Raw genomic sequence first — 19,852 nt, forward strand, 5'->3', positions numbered from 1 at the left:
ATCCCGAGGTGATGAGGATCTTATATTTTCAACATTGTTTGATAGTCCTTACATATAAAATCAATTAATTCTCTAACTTACAATTAAACACTTATTATATAATACTGTTTCATTTATGTACATTCTTTTAAGCTTTTAAATATAAATATTTAAAATTTTAAGTAGATAAGAAATATGTATTTAAAGAAAGCGATATCTATAGATTAGACTTAATTTAATTTGTATGAATTAAAAACAATAGAATATACTAAAATATATATAAAAATGTTTTACATAATGTATATTTATTGGAAAATTACTTTCTTTTAACAGATTTTATTTTAAAATATGGAATGTTCTGAGAGTAATTTTAAAGTAAATCTTAGTAGACTTTATGTGATCTATAAGACTAGATTTTGCTATTAAATTGACGACCTGCTTCACATACATATATATCTAAATAAGTCAAAGTTTTATTTATATAATATTTACATTTACATAACAGAATAACATAATTCTTATTTATATGAATGTAGCCTTAGTTTTTTACGACAAATATACATCTTTTATCTGTTACAAATGCTATGCTTCATTTTTACTTTTTACTTTAAACGCAATTTCTTCAATACGAGAGAAGAGTTTTAGATTGTTATCTTCATATTTGAAAATAATTAATTTTAATGTTGTGTATTATTTTTTTAATTTATTATACTTTTTGAAGTAAAGTAATAAATCTTAATGTTTAATGTTTGTTTTAAAACTTTACTTTGATAAGTGTTTTCGTTTTATATGTCTGGAATGAACATAAATTTTTTGATAGCCGCGATATCGGAGCGACTGCACAAAATGTTTACGATATTTTACTTATTATTAAGTAAAATTTTCTTGTTTCAATAACTTACATAAATAGCTCTTTATAAATTGAGTTTTATACCACAGATTAAAAATAATTGTCATCTAAAATTCAATATTTAGATATACTGAATTTTAATTGCAATAATTCTATACTATGTGCATTTTTCTAGACCAGACGGTTTGTAAATGATTAAAGATGCAACACAAGCCCTTAATCTTGAACGTTTACAAAAATAAGCACTGAAAATGCTTCACTAAGAGTAGTAGATACTTAGCTTAAGTATTATTTTAATTTACTTAGGTTTACTTATACTAAAAACTCAACAAATAGGAGAAGCCACAGGCGGAGGATGGGGCGGTGGAGCTGAGCCCGGTGCGTTCATAAACGATCCCTGGTTCCCTGCCCAAGGTTGAAGATTTTGTAAAGCGCTTAAAGCGGTGTTGGATTGCTGCTGCTGTGCTGCATTAGCTGATGTTTGATAATGAAGCGCTGACAGCTGAGGAGCTCCGGGAGGTGGTTCTGGTATGTAGCCTTTGCTCAGCGCTTCCGCTTGAAGTGACAACATTAACCGGTTTGCAGCTTGACGTTCGGCCTCTCGTTCTTCAGCGGTTTGTCGTCTGAAACAATTAATTTGAGTTGTTGAAATACATCAAAAGCTTGTTCTTAATAGGAGAATATTTTACCATCTAATTTAATTACATTTACTAATATAGGTAATTTCGAGATCGGCGCGTTCAAACACACAAACTCTGTAGCTCTTTATATGTATAGAATGTAAATAATTTAATAATAATCACACATATTAATAGAACAACGGAATCAATATTCGAACGTGTCAAAAACACGAATGAAATTGACATACATTTGTAGAACGTATATAATTACTTGAATAATTCATTTTGACCAATCATCGTGAATAATTGAATCGGCCATTAGTGAACAAACCAATGGCGACTAATGACACCTCATTGCGAAAACATAGACACAAGTATGTAATTGGACGTAATTAAGTTCATTAGCATGTCGGTATTTTTTAATAATGTACATAGATATTTAATGAAAATACCAAATATGAGCCTTTTATAAGTTTTGTTTTATTAAGAGGAGGCTTTTACCCAGCAGTGATTCATAAACAAACGATTACTTTAAGTTGTACGTAATGTTATACTAAAACTGTAAAAATAATTTACGTGATAATAAATAAAATATAATTTTGACGACCTCCTTGGTCGAGTGGTGTGTATACCGGTTTTCATGGGTACGCCACTCCGAGGTCCGCGGTTCGATTCCCGGCCGAGTCAATGTAGATTATCATTAGTTTTCTATGTTGTCTTGGGTCTGGGTGTTTGTGGTACCGTTGTTACATCTGATTTTCCATAACACAAATGCTTTCAACTTACATTGGGATCAGAGTAATGTTTGTGATGTTGTCTCATATCTAATTTATATTCATTTAATTTAAATAATTATATTAACGAATGAATTGATTCCCTAGAAGATGTATAGTCTTAATATTATAATATTACTTACGATACATTGAAAATATATAACATATGTATGGAATATGCTTAAAATGTACTTATATAACATTAATTTGCGCACAAAACTCTTCCACCAAGCGTAAAAAAACTTCTCAATGACGATATTACGGTATTGAATATAATGTAAAGCTACCGATTTAGAAAGTAGAAAGAGAACAACCGGAAAGAAACTCCGTAGTAACTCTTTAAAGTACCAGCATCATTTTAATAACACAGCTTATATTAATAAAGTAAAATTAAATTTGTATGAAGCCTGGAATTCAAAAACTTCCACCTCCACTATTACTTGTATCATTAATTTAGTCTCATATTGAATAATGTGCCTTATTTTTAGTAAAATTTAAAATTATAGAATTAATTAATTTTAAAGATTTTTTTTAATTAAAAAAAAACGTTAATTTACACTCGAAACAGAATCTCATGATACTAGAAAATGTATTTCTACATGCCTACATGTGTCGACAAAAACTAACATTATGAATATTAGGCGCACACTTAACTTAATTAATTTAGTATACTAAATGCAAGCGATTAAACTTTGAGAGCCTTTAAAGCTGTACTCGGTAATACATAATACATGAGTTTTAGAAGCGGTGCTACTCAATCCGATTAGCGTCAATTAGTCGGCTAAAGACAGACTAGTGATAGCTGACGCGGTTTTCATTTAAACATGTCTGAAAATCTGTACTTTAAATATGTTATTACTAAGTGCTGAGAGGAAATTTGAAAGCAAATGGTTATGGTTTCATTTTAACGTTAATTCTAGCTAAATATTTAGTATAATAATATGTTATAAAAATATAACGGTAGGACTTTGAGCAAGCCTGGGTAGGTGTTACAAACTTACCGGACATTCTGACACCAAGCAACAATATTTGGTATTGTTATATTCCGATTTTAAGGGTTAGCTTGTATAACTATAGGCTTAATATCTTAGTTCCCAAGGTTGGCGCATATGGTGGCAACAAAAAACAAAAGAGTTCTTATATGTATTACCTATAATGTCATGATATTTTAAACGTTACAAATAGAATTATAATAAGAATAAAAATCACTTAACTAGGATCGAATCAAAAGTCGGAATGTACCTATTACTTGTTTCAATCAGTAGTCAGTGACAACATTAGAAACTCGACTATGAAAGTAATTCGTATGTACCTATATATATTGCTATGTAAAGTAAGTAAATGCCTATAAATTTCCCACTGCTGGGCTAATGGTCTCCTCTCCCATTAAGAAGAGGGCTTGGAACATATTCCACCACGCTGTTCCAATGCGGGTTGGTGGAATGCACATGTGGCAGAATTTTTATGAAATTAGACACATGCAGGTTTCCTCACGATGTTTTCCTTCGTCGCCGAGCACGAGATGAATTATAAACACAAATTAATCACATATATAGTGGTCCTTGCCTGGGTTTGAACCCGCAATCGTCGGTTAAGTTAAGGTTAAGCACGTGTTCTAACCACTGGGCCATCTCGAGTCTATTGCTATGTAATATAGATCAATCCAATCGCTGTCATTTTAAGATATCATTGGCTTTCAATTGTGATCATTGTTCACACTGGTATCGAGTGTTTTGCAATTACCACTCTGCTATAATATTTAAGATGACGTCATGTAGCTTTTAACGCATATTAAACTAGTTTTCGCTTATGATTTCACTCTAATTGTCACGGTTGGCTTTGGACATAATAAGTAGCGTATATCATAGCATATTAAATTTTCATTCAGTGTTTTAAAGAGAGAGTTACTTTTTTAGTTTTTTAAGTAAGTAAGTAAGTCTATTTCGAAATCTATGAAATGTTGTTTTTACATTTAATTTCACTGTGAACTGAATGAAACCTTTTTTAATTATTTTTTTAATGTCAAATAAATTATTTTTGTGTTACCGGCCAGTAATTTTAGTAATTTTTTCCACTCTCTAAATTATTATTTTATGAATCTGTAACATTTTAATCATTTGCAATCAAGGATCGTCTTTCATTTTCTGCACATAACGCTAGAGTTCTTCAAAATGAGAGAATAAACGTTTTATGTACAACTATTGACCCCCCCCCCCTCCCTGTCACTGGGACAAAAATCGGCATACTATAATTATGTAAGATTAATCTTACACACCTAAGACATTAAACTTGCATACCATTCTATGGCGTCCAAATTATATATTTTGCATACATTTATACCTACTATCATTATCAAACAGCACTCCGCAATAATGAATTTCAATCAATTGTTAATGATACAGTCAGAGTAAGAAAACATTCGTCAGTTTTCAAATTATCAAAATATTCCTTTATCAAGTTTTAAGCTCTTAGTACCTTTTGAATCTAAACATCAAATCGTTGCGACGCAATAAGTCATTCTCGATCGGTAAAGCAGATTATCGCTCATAGTGAACACACGAAAATAGATCTTAAGGTGACTAACCCTTTCTTACCTCGAATGTACATGCAAACTGCAAATGGTAATACCAATATATTTATAGTTGTAACATTTCGGTCCCAAGACAACGCCTCCAGTATTAACTGTAAACTTGTGGTCGTTTTCAACAAAGACACTGTCTGAATTATTAATTCGAAGGAGTTTTTATTGCGAGCCGGGATCTATATTGCATAGATTAAAAATTCAAAGGTATTGAATTATAGATGCATCGTAGAGTATTAATATGTTATAAATTATATATATATAGCCTTTTTTACATCGAAATGAATAGTGACGATATTTTTCAGCAATAAATAAAAAAAAATATATGTTAAAAATATCATATGTGAAAGATTTAGGGAAATAATCAATGGGAACAACTTCAGCTGATGGGTTTGCTTGTATATTATAATCATAAGTAAAGTACGTTTGGATAAAAGTAATCAAATTCGCCTACTTTATAATTTTATGTTCTTCCAAATAAAGATCTCGTTTTAATGAGTTTTAATGAAGTAATACTAACACAGCCTTGAATGGCTGTAATAGTCGACACCGCAAAACCTAAATTGCAGCCCAAACATGGATCGGTTGGGCAACTAATCGCTCGACAGTAATTTGTCTGTTGTCCTAAATGATATAAATTGTTTTAGCTGGAAGAGACCTTGCTTTGATGACGCGTTGTATCACTAGGTTTTCCGTCAAAATTTTTTAAATCAAAATATTTTTTATTCAAGTAGCCTTTTACAAGCACTTTTGAATCGTCATTTAACAATTAAGTGAAGCTACCACCGGTTCGGAAAGTAGATTCTACCGAGTAGAACCGGCAAGAAACTCAGTTACTCGTTTTACCCGTGTTATATTGATCGTTACCATGAATTATATATAGTTGGTCAGTTTTTCGATACAAGGAAAAAACGCTACAATAGTTATCAGATTTGTAATTATTACTAGCGTTATTCCCTGGTTTTCTCAGGATTAATGTAGGTTTCTATCAGTAAAAACATTCTTAGAATTGTATAATTGGTTCCGGATATTGTTACCTACAAACAAACAATACTTTACCCTATTAATATACTAATATAAATAAATGATAGAACATAGAATACTTAACACATCTGATAATATTAAGGCTACATATAAATATATTGTCTTCACTATAATAAACATATGTAATACATATTATCCTCTTGAATCACTCTAGAAGTTTAAAAGATCTAAACTTACAAACAGTGGGAAAATATTTTAAAGTATGAAATGTTATGTACTTAGTTGAAATTAAATTGAGTTGTAAGTTGTATATTTATATACACGTTTATACAAAACAATTTGTATACAAAAATATATGTGTTTGAAATAAAAGTTTAATTTGTAATAAATGTTAATAAAATAATTTAAAAAATTTTGATTGATCGTGTACCCGTTGTCGCTTCTTTAAAACGTATTATCTTTGATATTTAAAGAGTGACTTATCTTGTGGCCTTTTCTTAAAAGGGGTGAATATACTTTAGTCTAAGCGAGTCCTTGCTTAAAATATTAAAGCACAAATTGCAGTTTGAACTCAACCTACTATTATCTGAATATTAATAATGTAGTAACTAGTAGTAGTACTTAACGTAAAAATTTAATTTGGTTCCACAATATACTGTGATGAGCTGAGATGGCCGATGAGCTGAGATGGCCCATTGGTTAGAACGCGTGAATCTTAACCGATGACTGCGGGTTCAAACCCAGGCAAGCACCACTATATATATGTGCTTAGTTTGTGTTTATAATTCATCTCGTGCTCGGCGGTGAAGGAAAACATCGTGAGGAAACCAGCAAGTGTCTAATTTCATCGAAATTCTGCTACATGTGCGTTCTACTAACCCGCATTGGAACAGCATGGTGGAATATGTTCCAAACCGGAAGAGGAGGCCTTATCCCAGCAGTGGGAAATTTACAGACGGTTACCTTACTTTTTTTACTTTTTTTAATATACTACAACACAATTATTATGTTTCCATATCCACTTTGTAGTAACAAAACTAAGAGACGTCGTAGAAGACCCGGTCGAAAAAAAGTCGCTTTAGTTGAAATATGTATGTTAAATAACAGACAATGTAATAAATTAACAAAATAACAATAAATAAAATTGTTATTTCAAATTCCGTGTGAATTAAAACAATAAAAAAGAGACGCTTCGTGGGATAGCCGATTGGAACGAAGATGCTTTCGCTATTGTATATTACGTATAACATTACTCATATAATGCAATAAATTAAAAACGTTTGAAAAAAATTACATTGCTATTAAAAATCTCGTATAATGACGAAATAAGAATTTTAAATGTTGGTATATTAAACCGTATATATTAGAAAGAGACAGAGAATAAGAGAGAAAAGGAGAGAAAGATTGCCTGAAGTTTCAACGCGTTTTCACTACTTGACGATATCTGCTACTTCAATCTATTATAAGCCACGTAAAAGATATTCATATAAACTCTTAGAGTAAAACTTAAATTATATATTATAATACAAAGAGAGAAAGAAAGGGAAACTAATCGCCTCGAGTTTTAATGCTTTTTCACTACTTGACGATATCTGCCATTTCATTCTACTGTAAGCCACGCAAATTCAAATCAAACAAAACTTCATATAAACTAATAGAGTGAAAATAAACTGTATATGATAGAAAGAGAAAGGGAGGGAAAGATCGTCTGGAGTTTTAACGCTTATTCTTTACGAGAACATATCTTCTATTTCACTCAACTGTAAGATCTTATATGAAGAGAATCAATCTTCATATGAAGATCTTTTACGCTGCTTACAGTTGAGTTTTTACAAACACATAGAATATATTTATAAACACATAGAATAAAAGTAAAACTTATTTAATAGAAAGAGAAAGGGAGAGAAAGATTGCCTGGAGTTTTACGCGTTTCTACTTCTTGACGATATTTGCCATTTCACTCTATGGCACCAATAACTTCATATTAAGTCATAGAGTAAAAATAAACCGTATATGATAGAAAGAAAGAAAGAGAAAGGGATAGATAGGTCGCCTGGAATTTTAACAATTTGACCTTACTTGATTATGTCTGCCATTTCACTCTACTGTAAGCCACGCAAAAGAACTTCATATAAACACAAAAACCGATTATAATAGAAAGAGAGAGAAAAAGGTTTACTCTAGTTTTTGTCTGCTATTTCTTTATTATTTATTTCTTTTAGTAGAGACTAAAAGTAGTTTGTATAAACATGTAAAGAATAAAACTTTTAATAATTAATAAATTTAAATCTCATCTTAATAACATGTATAAATAAGGCGTGTTACTCAATAAGAGATTATATAGATGTTAATGGTTAAGCTTTCGTTGATTTCCATGCAGAATAAATAATTATATAATTGTGTTTAATTATAGCGATGAAAAATAATTACTGATAATGTGTAACTACTGATTTTTGTGACGGTTCTCGATAGAATTAACGTTAACTTTTCTAATGTATTTTTATAAAATGATTGAAAATTGAGTTATTTTCATTTCTATTGTAATGACGACCTCCGTGGTCGAGTGGTGTGTACACCGGTTTTCATGGGTACGCCACTCCGAGTTCCCGGGTTCGATTCCCGGCCGAGTCGATGTAGATTACCATAAGTTTTCTATGTTGTCTTGGGCCTGGGTGTTTGTGGTACGTTCGTTACTTCTGATTTCCCATAACACAAGTGCTTTAGCTACTTACATTGGGATCAGAGTAATGTATGTGATGTTGTCTCATATTTTTTGAATTTAAATTTCTCATTGTATTGAATGTTTGGTACATTTAATGATTACACTAGCGAACTAGTAATACGTTCTAAGTCATATCGAGAGATATCCTTATCTTTGTTAAGCGCCTACATTAGTAATTTGAAAAGGTCCATACATATAATACCTTGTATCTTACTAATTAAGATAGTACGTCTTACTGAGTGGTCCCCGCAATTCATTTGCATGATTACATACACTTATTTCACGACCTTATTTACAATGTAATAGAGTTGAAAATAAAATGAAAATTTTGTTTCTAATTTCATATTCATAACACGATGCAAAGTAAAAGGTGTTTTATTTAAAACTGTTTAAGGTTGATAGTTGTTTGGTTGCTGGAGTATGTATTATAAATAAAGCTTTTAGGCTTGCAAAGATATCGCACGTTTTGACCTAAAGAGACTCAATTAAATCGGAACCCTTTTATCGTAATCGGAGTTATAAGGCCTCTGTCGGTTGACTTCTTGGAGTCAGATTAAGGTGTTCAATTTTAATGATCATTAAACGTATATTTAAAATGTATCTTAACAAAATATCAAAAATTATTCGCGATTTACGTAATTAAATTTTAAAGCTTCAATTAAAAGCAAAAACGGGACCGTGATTATAATGTCAATTTATTAAATTTTGTTTTTAAATATCTCAAATGTTTTAATTAATGACGATAAAATTTTTAGTTTTATAAAAAATGTTTGTGATTCTATTTTTATTAATTTAACATTTCATTTATGTTCATTTATATTAAACATATATAAATGAATAAACTGTGGACTTAATTAATTGTTATACGTATTTATATTTTTTCATAAACCTATATTTTATTCATTAAATAGTAGTATTTTATTCATCAAGTAGTACCAACCCAGTAAGCAAGAATTTGATAAGTAAAATTATTTACAACTTGTAAATCTGTTAAACAAATATATATATACCTACTCTTTTATCAGTTTGTACGTAGTTTTTTTTTTATTATTTTAGTTACATAGTCTATTTGACATACATTATAAAACAAAAATGAATGTTGCAAAGAAATTTCTGTTTTTTCTTTTTCTGGTTCTTTTCGGTATAATCTACACTCCAAACCGGCGGTAGCTTAACTTAATACAGTTTTGATTTATAACATTTGTAGACTGACAGGCAGATGGGTCAACAGATATTATGTGGTCAGGTCATGAAATTGATCCACACTTTACATCGCGAGTACGCTACCAACCTGTAGTCACACTGGCTCACTCATTTAAACCAGCGATATCAATACTCTGAACATTGTTTGCTAGTTTTATTACAATAAAATAAAAAAATATACTTGCCGTATTAACCACACACGTTTATTATTAAATATTAAGAAAATATTCCTATACTGGTTGAGGTCTTGAAGTTTATTCAAACTTCTTCAATGCAGGTCAGACGTTTTTGTTTATCTCGAAGTTTAATATCATAATTCCCAGAATAATAAAAAATTATGAAACAAAATGTATAATTATGCTCGGTAAGTGTCATAGACGATTTCGAAAATACTATACAATCATTACATAATATAGAACAAAGTGCTTTATCTGTCTTTGTATCCCTATATGTGTTTAAATCTTTAAAACTACGCAACGGATTTTGATGCGGTTTTAATGGATAGAGTGATTCGAGAAGATGGTTTTTTTATATAGCACATGGACAATTTAGTAAAGAAACAATAATAATTTTAAAAAAAAACCACTGTGACGTCATATCGTTGTATCCTTGCGAAGCCGAAGCGGGTTGCTAGTAGGGATAATATAAACTAATAACCTAGACAATTTCGAAGTATACAGTACAGTTACAGTATATATTTTCAGGCGTCGGATGGAGGGAGTCGCTTTAACAAGTTGAGACGTGGCTAATTAAAATGGGCGGCGTTTGTGTAATGAATTATTGAGCTAAGCCTATTATCGAAGGAACTTTATTACAGCGGTTAATGGAGTAGGGATGGGCTGGCTTCGTTGAGTATAATATTTTACATTTTTGACACATGTTTATATATTGAACGAGCGACAGAAATAACCATATGGTTATTTTTTTCATTGTATATATGATATGATGATATGATGTATTTTTATTTAAGTTTCTGCTTTAACTTTAAATAATGATATTAATTGAGGCATTATATTTTTTTCTTTGAATTATCGTTTTTTTGTAACTTGAATTAGGCTCTTATTTATATTATCATATTATTCGAAAATTGCGTTTCATTTCAATTTTTTTGATTGTTATTTCAAAAAAAAAAAATTTATATTATCTTAAGTCATTATAATATATGATTTTCGTAGTTATTTTTTGCCCAAAAATATGTATGTTGGTACTCTTCTAAACGAATATTACAAAGAAGCACCTACAGTTCACTGACAGAAAGAACCTTATTCCATAGTGCCATATGGAATAAATTACATTTATATGATATCATTTTCTTTATTAATTAATTAATTGCACTCGTATGAAGCCGGGTCACTAGTTTCCTATATTTCAATACTTACCTTGCTATGTCCCTACTGAAGCGTTAACTACTTAACGATATTTTGCGCTAAACAAGTCTGCTCTTTTATACTTATTTTGCTCAAGTTTACTCGTGCAAATCCGTATGATATACGAGTAATATAAATACAATTGGTTAATGTTGCAAAAGTTTGTTGTTCCCAAAATATTAATTATGACCAAAAACGTAAACTTTATCGATATTTCATCCCCACTCTGTTTCCGCATCCCCGTAATTAGATAAGAGGCGGAATGAAACTTCGTTTAAATAAGCCAAACGCGCCCCGAGCCGGCGAGCAATTAGTAATTTCTGTCTGATTATTTTATTACATGTCAAGGATTTTTCGAGGTTTCTAGAACGGTTATCAATTAGACAATATGATTATTAATAAATTTACACATCAATAGATGACATTTTTTTACGAACTTTAATCATTACATAGCATGAAACAAAGTCACTTACTGCTGTCTGTCCCTATGTATGCTTAGATCTTTAAAATTACGCAACGGATTTTGATGCGGCTTTTTTTAATTGGTAGAGTGATTCGCGAGGAAGGTTTTTATATACAATACATGGACAATATATGAAAGAAACACTGATAATTTAAGAAGTTTTTAATGTGATGTCGTAAATAAACAAATTCTGTAGTAGGTAGTATATTTAGTGTCAATATTACACCCAGGCGAAGCCAGGGCGGTTCGCTAGATTATGAATAGAATATTTCATACTCATGGCATGTCAGTGTAATTTTAAGAGCTTCTTAGTAAGTAATTGTTATTCTTGATTTGATGATTATAGTTATACTTATTTTTATATTTGTAAGATAAAAATGCTTTACAAAATTAGTAGGTTTTCTCTAAATACCATTTCTAGTTAATCTATAACAAGGATCGTTTTATTTCGACGGTGCGGTACAGTTAATTCAAACAAAATTATGTTAGCTAATTAAGAACTGCTTTATTAATTACTTCGCTCCTCCTCGACCGTTTTATCTAATTGTTTTTTTTTTTTTTATTTCATTACAGCCGACTGATTTTCCTGGTATTTTTCATAATCATTTAAGAGAAATAATTTATTATGTTTTTAGGATAAGAGTACTTATCGCTTCCCTGTGCAAACCTGACAAGTTTGCCTGGTTTTAAACGCAATATCAATTTAACGTGATTGAAATAAAATTGTAATATACTAAGTATTAGACAATCGTTTAAGTATCTGTAGGTATGTAGATTTTAGCCAGATTTTTCTAGATTAGCTTGCTTTTATATACATCGTAAAACATAACATCTATGCCTTTATATAACAGTTTTAACTAATCCTACGTATGCACACACACACTCGCAAGCAAATGTAAAGCCATTTGCTTGTGTCTGTGTGTTTACGTGTGTGTGAATCTCATTTCATACATTTATTATTTTTTATACGTTTATTCTGTTTCTATTAATAAAACCTTTTTGAAGTCAATTATTATTACTGGAATATATTTTAAAAAGAATGCGAATTGGTGGATGTATTTTTTAAAAGTAGAATCTAATAAACAGTAAAAATGAATCAGAGAAACGTTTTAAAACTGACTGCTATCGTAAAAAGTTCATACATATTAGATGAATCGTGAACATGAATTTATTATTACGGACGAACTTGGACGTTCTTCTATGGGTCTAAAATTCACGGTGAAAATTAACCTTATACATTCAATGATACTGTTTATATAAATGTAAAGGTTTATGTTTGTTGCATACCATTTTTTTTTCTCAATGGAAAAATACATGAAGATGTGGCACTCGTCGGTATCTAGGGCACCTAGAGCGCCCTAATATGTATACAGGATACAGGTATACGCAATGATATTCTAATAAACAGATATGTTATATCCATTCTAAACAACAGAAAAAATAGTGCTGCGCCGGGGACCGTTTATTTTTACATTCCGTTAAAAGTAAAAAGGACAGCTTGATAAAAGCAATAAGTAAAAGGGATAACTAGATATTTTAATTACGCAAAACGTATTACTACGTAATTATGATATATTATAACGTATTACTACGTAAAACAACTAAAGGCAAACGTCTCAATTAGGACGTTTTCTAGTCTTCACTTTTTGCGCGTTAATAACACATCTGTTTACTATAACATAATTGGGTATACGTACATATATCTACATATAAAACCAACTGAGTTTCTTTCGCCGATTCTTCTCAGGTCAGGGTATAAAAATATTAGCAAATCTGTTTGAAGTTAATAGCCTTTTACTATCACTATTAAACCATGAAAATCTACACATGTATTTCCATTTTTAAGAAAATCTACGTTGTTAAAACTCGCCGCTAGATGACGCTGTACATCAATATATTTACCGTTCAACCAATCGCCATCTTTCTTAAAGCAGGACAGATTATACAAAACTAACATCATATTTGGCCGCTTAACATTTGTTTGAGCGCGTGATAATCCCATTCGTTTCAAATGACTTTAATGTTATTTTTTAATTAGACCAATTATGTCCGAGTGTGTTTATTACAGTTTGTACATACAAGCAGATAATATACAATTACGACCCTCATGTGTTACCTTCACACGAACGATACAAACGACGTGCAATAAAAATTAACGTGAACGCAACTTACATCCCTCCCAGCATCAACGTCAATCACTAAAAGGATTTGTTTCGTAATTCAGAAGGAGACAGCCTACAAGTAACAATTATCCAAAAGACATCTGAAAGAACATACTTACAAAACGTCTTTACTCTCATTTAACAACAAACGAAATTGCATCTTATTATAAACGAAATACGACGTATGTTTACTTGAATATCTAACCAGTATTGCCCGAAATAAGTTACAATATATTCGTGATGGGAAATTGGACCATGTTGCATTGTTAATAGAGGTTGTTTTGGTTTAATCGTATGACCCCTAATTCGAGTTTAATATTCACTTACAAAGGCAAAGAATTACAAGAAGAAATGAAGCAGGGATAGTGAGTAAATAAATAAAGACCCTCCTTACATTACGTGTTAGATGGTGGTTCCTGGCAATTCGATTTGTTAGTGTTTCCGTGTTATATGGATTGACTTTAAGATGTGAAAATTGATCGTGTGTGTTCTAATATAAAAACGAGAAGGATCTGCCGACCAATTACAATTAGTAACGTTATACCTTCGTTTCTAAGATTGAATTATATTTGTTTTCTTTTGTAATATCTTGATTTAAATAATTATTAAGAAACATTTAATATTGGAAGTTTTTAAAAGAGAAAATTCTGTAAACGTTTTTTGTGGTATTAATTTTCGATTTAGTAGTAGATTTTAAACAATTTACTAGACCATCTAGAAGAATCCATGTTACACAATATCCTTTACTTTGCTTTAAACCATGCAATATAAAAGTATAACACACCATCGCCCATAGTAAGTCACGGGTACCCAATACAAGAATTACTATCATAATAAGTACGTCAGTATGACTTTTTATTATCTATTATTCTAAAAAAATACATATATTTACGAAACAGAGTGAAAATTCTTATAAGATATAAATCCAGTTGTATTAGTTATAAATTAAAAAAAACATTTGGAAGTAGATTTGCAAAAATAAATAGACATTTACAGATTGAAAATTCGTTCGTGTAATATATTATGATGTATATAAGCTTAGAGCTTAAATACCTAAATAGGGTTCTCTATAGGAACACAGGATTGTTTAAAAAAAACCGAAGATTATTGTGCATATTTAGAAACCGAGAAATATACTTCATGATATTCATAACTTATATTATAATATTATACAGATAATAAATAAGCTTGTAGTTAGTTTTGCTTGATACTTATTTATACGTTACGTACTTAAATTCAATTGTATGCAATTATTATACGTATGGGGGTAAATACTGAGTTTTCTGTCAGATTATCTGTATATATATATTCAGTTTTTAATAAGACATCATTGCTTAACAATAACACGACAAAAGCTCTTGTTGACGCACGTTTGTATAAAGCACCTACGTCAAATACTAGACATTACATTATAACTCATTGTTAACTCACGTTTATTCAAATTACCTATTTCAAATACTAGATACATATTACATTAAAACTCATACAAACAACTAACCCTAGTATCACGTGCACACATAAAATAACCTCAAGTGTCTGCAATAAAAATGGGTACAATGTTAAAACGTGCATTCTTTTCCGCTGTTTAATAATTGATCGTCCAAACTGCCGAGTTGTGTTCCTCATGTAATATTAAAGCCCCAACATCGTCGTGTTACCGCCGGTTCGATGCGTTAGGTATAAATATGGGCAAACGTTTGCGCAACAAGGATTTTACTTTTTGCTTCTATATACTATCGTCGACCCTTTTAAAATGGCGGACTACTAAATACGTAATGTCAAAAACCGAATACTAATATCAATTGTTTTTACTGGTTTGATATAAAATTGAGGATAAGGTTATGATGTATACCTATAGCTTGACTCTGTACTACTAATCCTGTATGAAACTAATATTGAAATGTTTATTTATTCGCTGTTCTTATTTTAAATGTATTCTTTTTTTATAATACCGCACTGCCACAGATAACATAATAATTAATATGGTTTTAGCCTATAATTGTGTGCTTATTATTTTTGTTATAAAGCGTAATTGATAGCTCATAATTGTGAATATCATCAAATCTAATTTTCTGTGAGAACGTTGATTTTTATGTGATTAAGAAATAAAAATCTCAATAAATAAAGCGATTCTTATTTTAAAATCTAAAGATATTCTAACCGACCGTACTCGCATTATCAAAATTATTACGGATTCAAGTAAGTAATACTTCTGAACCGGTTCTTTATCTGTATATTAGAGATGTCATAAATCTTCTTTACTTCTGAGATGAAATCCATGTAAATCTGTACGTTTCTTTATCGATACCACATTAATAAAAATGAATGAACAATGAGTTTTATTGAGAAAAAATGTATTCAAAAAGGCTTTCCAGTTACAAGTTAGCTTTGAATTGTATTTTATTTATGTTATATTTGAAATATAATTTTACGCTAAAGAGCCGCCAAGATTTTATTTATTTAGACGTTTGCTTTCAATTCCAATTTAAATGTATAATCTTCACTTTGATCAAATTTTCAAAACATCATGACATAAAATATATAAAGTAAAGTAAAGTAAAGTAACAGCCTGTTAATTTCCCACTGCTGAGATAAGGCCTCCATTAAGGAGAGAGATTGGAACATATTCCATCACGCTGTTCCAATGCGGGTTGGTGGAATGCACATGTGACAGAATTTCGATGAAATTAGACACATGCAGGTTTCCTCACGATGTTTTCCTTCACCGGCGAGCACGAGATGAATTATAAACACAATTAAGCACATATATAAAGTGGTGCTTGCCTGGGTTTGAACCCGCAATCATCGGTTAAGATGCACGCGTTCTAACCACTGGGCCATCTCAGCTCTTATAAAATATATATTGATGTATAATAAAGTACTTAATTATTTGTTAAATATAATGAAATATTAATACTTATAAATATGAATAAATGCGTTTTGAAATACTAAATATATAAAATTAACTGTCGGGCTCAGTCACAAAATATTAAAAATTATTTGGGTATGCTTCTTCTATATGCTCCCAGACAATTCAAGAAAAATTTTATATACCTTGTGACTATTTTTATTTTTTATTTATACATTTAAATTCCTTTGATAGCGTCCATTGGGAGTCCTGTCAAATTAAGAAAAATTAAGAAGTAACTGTATTTGTCAGAAATAAAAGCTAAAACTTATTGAAAATATTCCTTAAATCAACTAAAGATTTCAAGTCAACCACATCACGAATACAAATTCCAAACTTCAATAATCAATGCACCACAGATAAAATAAACTCGTTTGTCATAGATTAAATAGCATTTCATTTGCGTTCTGCTAATCTATATACGATGACGTTAAGAATAAATAATGTCTAAATAAGACAATGATCGAATATTGTCTCGAGTTATAAAACACTTCACTTTAAAACAGGTAGCTGTCATATCGATATTGATTAATCGATTTCAGCTTCCCTCTTGTTGGACCTCGAATCGAGTTAAAAAAACTACAGGTTTCGATTATTTGGATATTCGAATTAAGATTTCATTGTTATATTGTTCTATTTATTTGTGTACAGTTATCGCTTACTTTAAAACAAAATGATGTCTAAATAAAATATTGTTTAAACATTAAAAAGTCCGATTAAATAAACATTTGCTTAAACTAATTCGAATATTACAAAAACATGTGTTATCACATAATAATATAATATAATTGTTTTATATATATAATAATATATTTATATAGACTTGAGGTCTCCTGTATTGAATGAAGCAATTTGTTCTTAACATTTTTTTAATTTATTGGTAATAATCAAACAAATAAGTATTAAAAGTATCATTTATCTGTAGTTTCTTTATTACGTGCAAATAAAACAAGTTATTTTCTTGTTTTATTTATAAACAACAAATCATATACTACCGTTAATCTAAATTTAAGAGTATTAACGGTTTTAATAACTATACAGCCAGAAAATATTTCCAAATTATACAAAAATGTTTATTTTTATATATTACAATAATTTCATTGAAAAAAATGTAAGACAACATTCCATTTTTGACAGTTAATGTCCAAAGAAAAAAATATTCCACTCAACATTAACGACACAACAAAACAACAGGTACTTAATAAATAACAACAAAACAACAGCAGATAAGCAACCATTAACACCGCTGCTTAATACGAAGAGACGTCTGATAAACCGACCGAATATAATAGATATTTTTATAGTGAGTAACACATCTCGAGACCCGACATCGCTTTTATTCGGTATCTAGAAAGAGATAGCAGCACTTTATTTGGTGCGAAATATTATAAAAATCGTTATCTTAATAATATTATGAATGCAAAACTTTGTATTCAAGTAATATAAAAAGGAAAAAATTGTGTTTCGATTATGCCGTGTAAAAATTAGACAGTACTTGAGCGGTGTTCGCGCGCAAGCAATTCTTAATTTTCATGTGCATAATTAGTGTATATAATCCATCCGGTGCTCGGTACGGGAAAACATCGTGAGGAAACCTGCATGTATATTATTTCAATGAAATTCTGTCACATACAATACATTGAAGATTAATTTGGTTCGATTCAAATTTTCAACTTAAAGGGAGAAAATGCCTCAGTTCAGCAGTGAGACATTATATATTGTTACTATATTTGGTACATTATATGATGGTAGGGCTTTATGCAAGCCCGCCTGGTTAGATACCACCCACTCATTATACAGTACTCAATATTGTTGCGTGGTTTAAATGATGTGTGAGCCAGTGAAAGTACAAGCTCAAGCCATAACATCTCAGTTCCCTGGATTGGTTGCGCATTGGCGATGGAAGCAGTGGTTAATATGTCTTACAGCGCCATTTTCTATGGGTGGCAATAACCACTTACCATCAGGTCGCCCATATACTCATCCGTCAACATATATAATAAAAGAAGTACTCACATATCTTATATATTTGTATATTAATCTCAAGAAATATCTATCATATCGATGTAAATTCTATTTGAACTATACTATGTTAATAGAGTAAAGCTACATATCGTATAAGTTAAAGCAAGGACACTAGCAATGCAGTAAGCTTAAATGTCCATCAGTCAGAACCACCGGTCACCGGTTACGTAGTAATATAACTAGCAATTCGACCCAGCTTTCTACGCATAGAAAAATTATGTATAAAACCTTTAAAATCCCATCACATTATTGGTATATCACCTCCAGGCTGTTTCAATTGACAAAAATATAATCATTTGTTATTGTATATGATAATCAAATAAAAATATAAAAACCCGCTGAGTTTGTTTCGCCGGTTCTTCTCAGGTCCGAGGTTTTAAATTCTGAACCTGTGCGTACATTTTTGACCATCAATAAGCAAGTGCAATTAATTACTTCTAGATATTTAATAAAGGTTTGATTTTGATATAAAATCTCTTTTGTTTTTTTTTTTCATTCTAGATAAGTTTTCAGTTTTGCGATACAATTCTTACATTAATGGATTATCTATCCCCTCTCCTTTATTTTTCTTTTGAATCAATCTGCCTAACGGTATATACGTAAAAAAATATGTTCCACAGTTTTTGCGTTTATGACGTACAGATAGCTAGATTATGTGTTATATAGATGTAATAATTATTATGAGAATACTATAAGTATATTAAAGTAGTTACTTATTATACTATAATTAATTTCTTGCATTCTTTGGTGGCTAGAAAAAACTTAGAGATAATTATCACACTACGACTTTATAATAAAATCAACTAAGCTTTCTTTTATAAAACAGTTTTGTTAAAGAATAAGATTTTTAAAAATAAGTTCAAATAACGATCTGACAAAGTGATAACATTAATAATTGTCTGGTATTAAACACAATACTATTTGGGAATTTATAAGAAATTACTTCGAACAGTACAACAATAATAGTATCTATATGGTCGCTAACGCAAAACTGCATCTATGTATAAAAAATTGCATAACAAAAATCATTATATTTTCAATTTAAAAATAATCAAAGTTTTCTATATCATAACCCTTCCCTGCGGCGGGCAACAATAAAACGAAAGTTCCTATCGTGGGGTATAGCACATGAGTTTTTTTCTCGACGGTGGCATGGCGCCGTGTTATCGGGCTCTTATCAGCTCCGTACACAAACACCGCTTGTCCATTAGACGA

General features: G+C 30.3%; 1 protein-coding gene across 1 annotated transcript in view; it reads right to left on the reverse strand.

The window, feature by feature from the left end:
• Positions 1–901: 901 nt before the first annotated feature.
• The window catches only part of LOC124539895 (T-cell leukemia homeobox protein 2-like), a 40,683-nt gene continuing 21,732 nt past the window's right edge, over positions 902–19,852 (reverse strand). Inside the window, exon 3 of the mRNA XM_047117255.1 lies at positions 902–1,452. Within this exon, the coding sequence (XP_046973211.1) occupies positions 1,155–1,452 (298 nt within the window). The 3' untranslated portion in view covers positions 902–1,154. The remainder of the gene's footprint in view (positions 1,453–19,852) is intronic.

Source organism: Vanessa cardui, chromosome 23 (assembly GCF_905220365.1).
Source record: "Vanessa cardui chromosome 23, ilVanCard2.1, whole genome shotgun sequence".
NCBI lineage: Eukaryota > Metazoa > Arthropoda > Insecta > Lepidoptera > Nymphalidae > Vanessa > Vanessa cardui.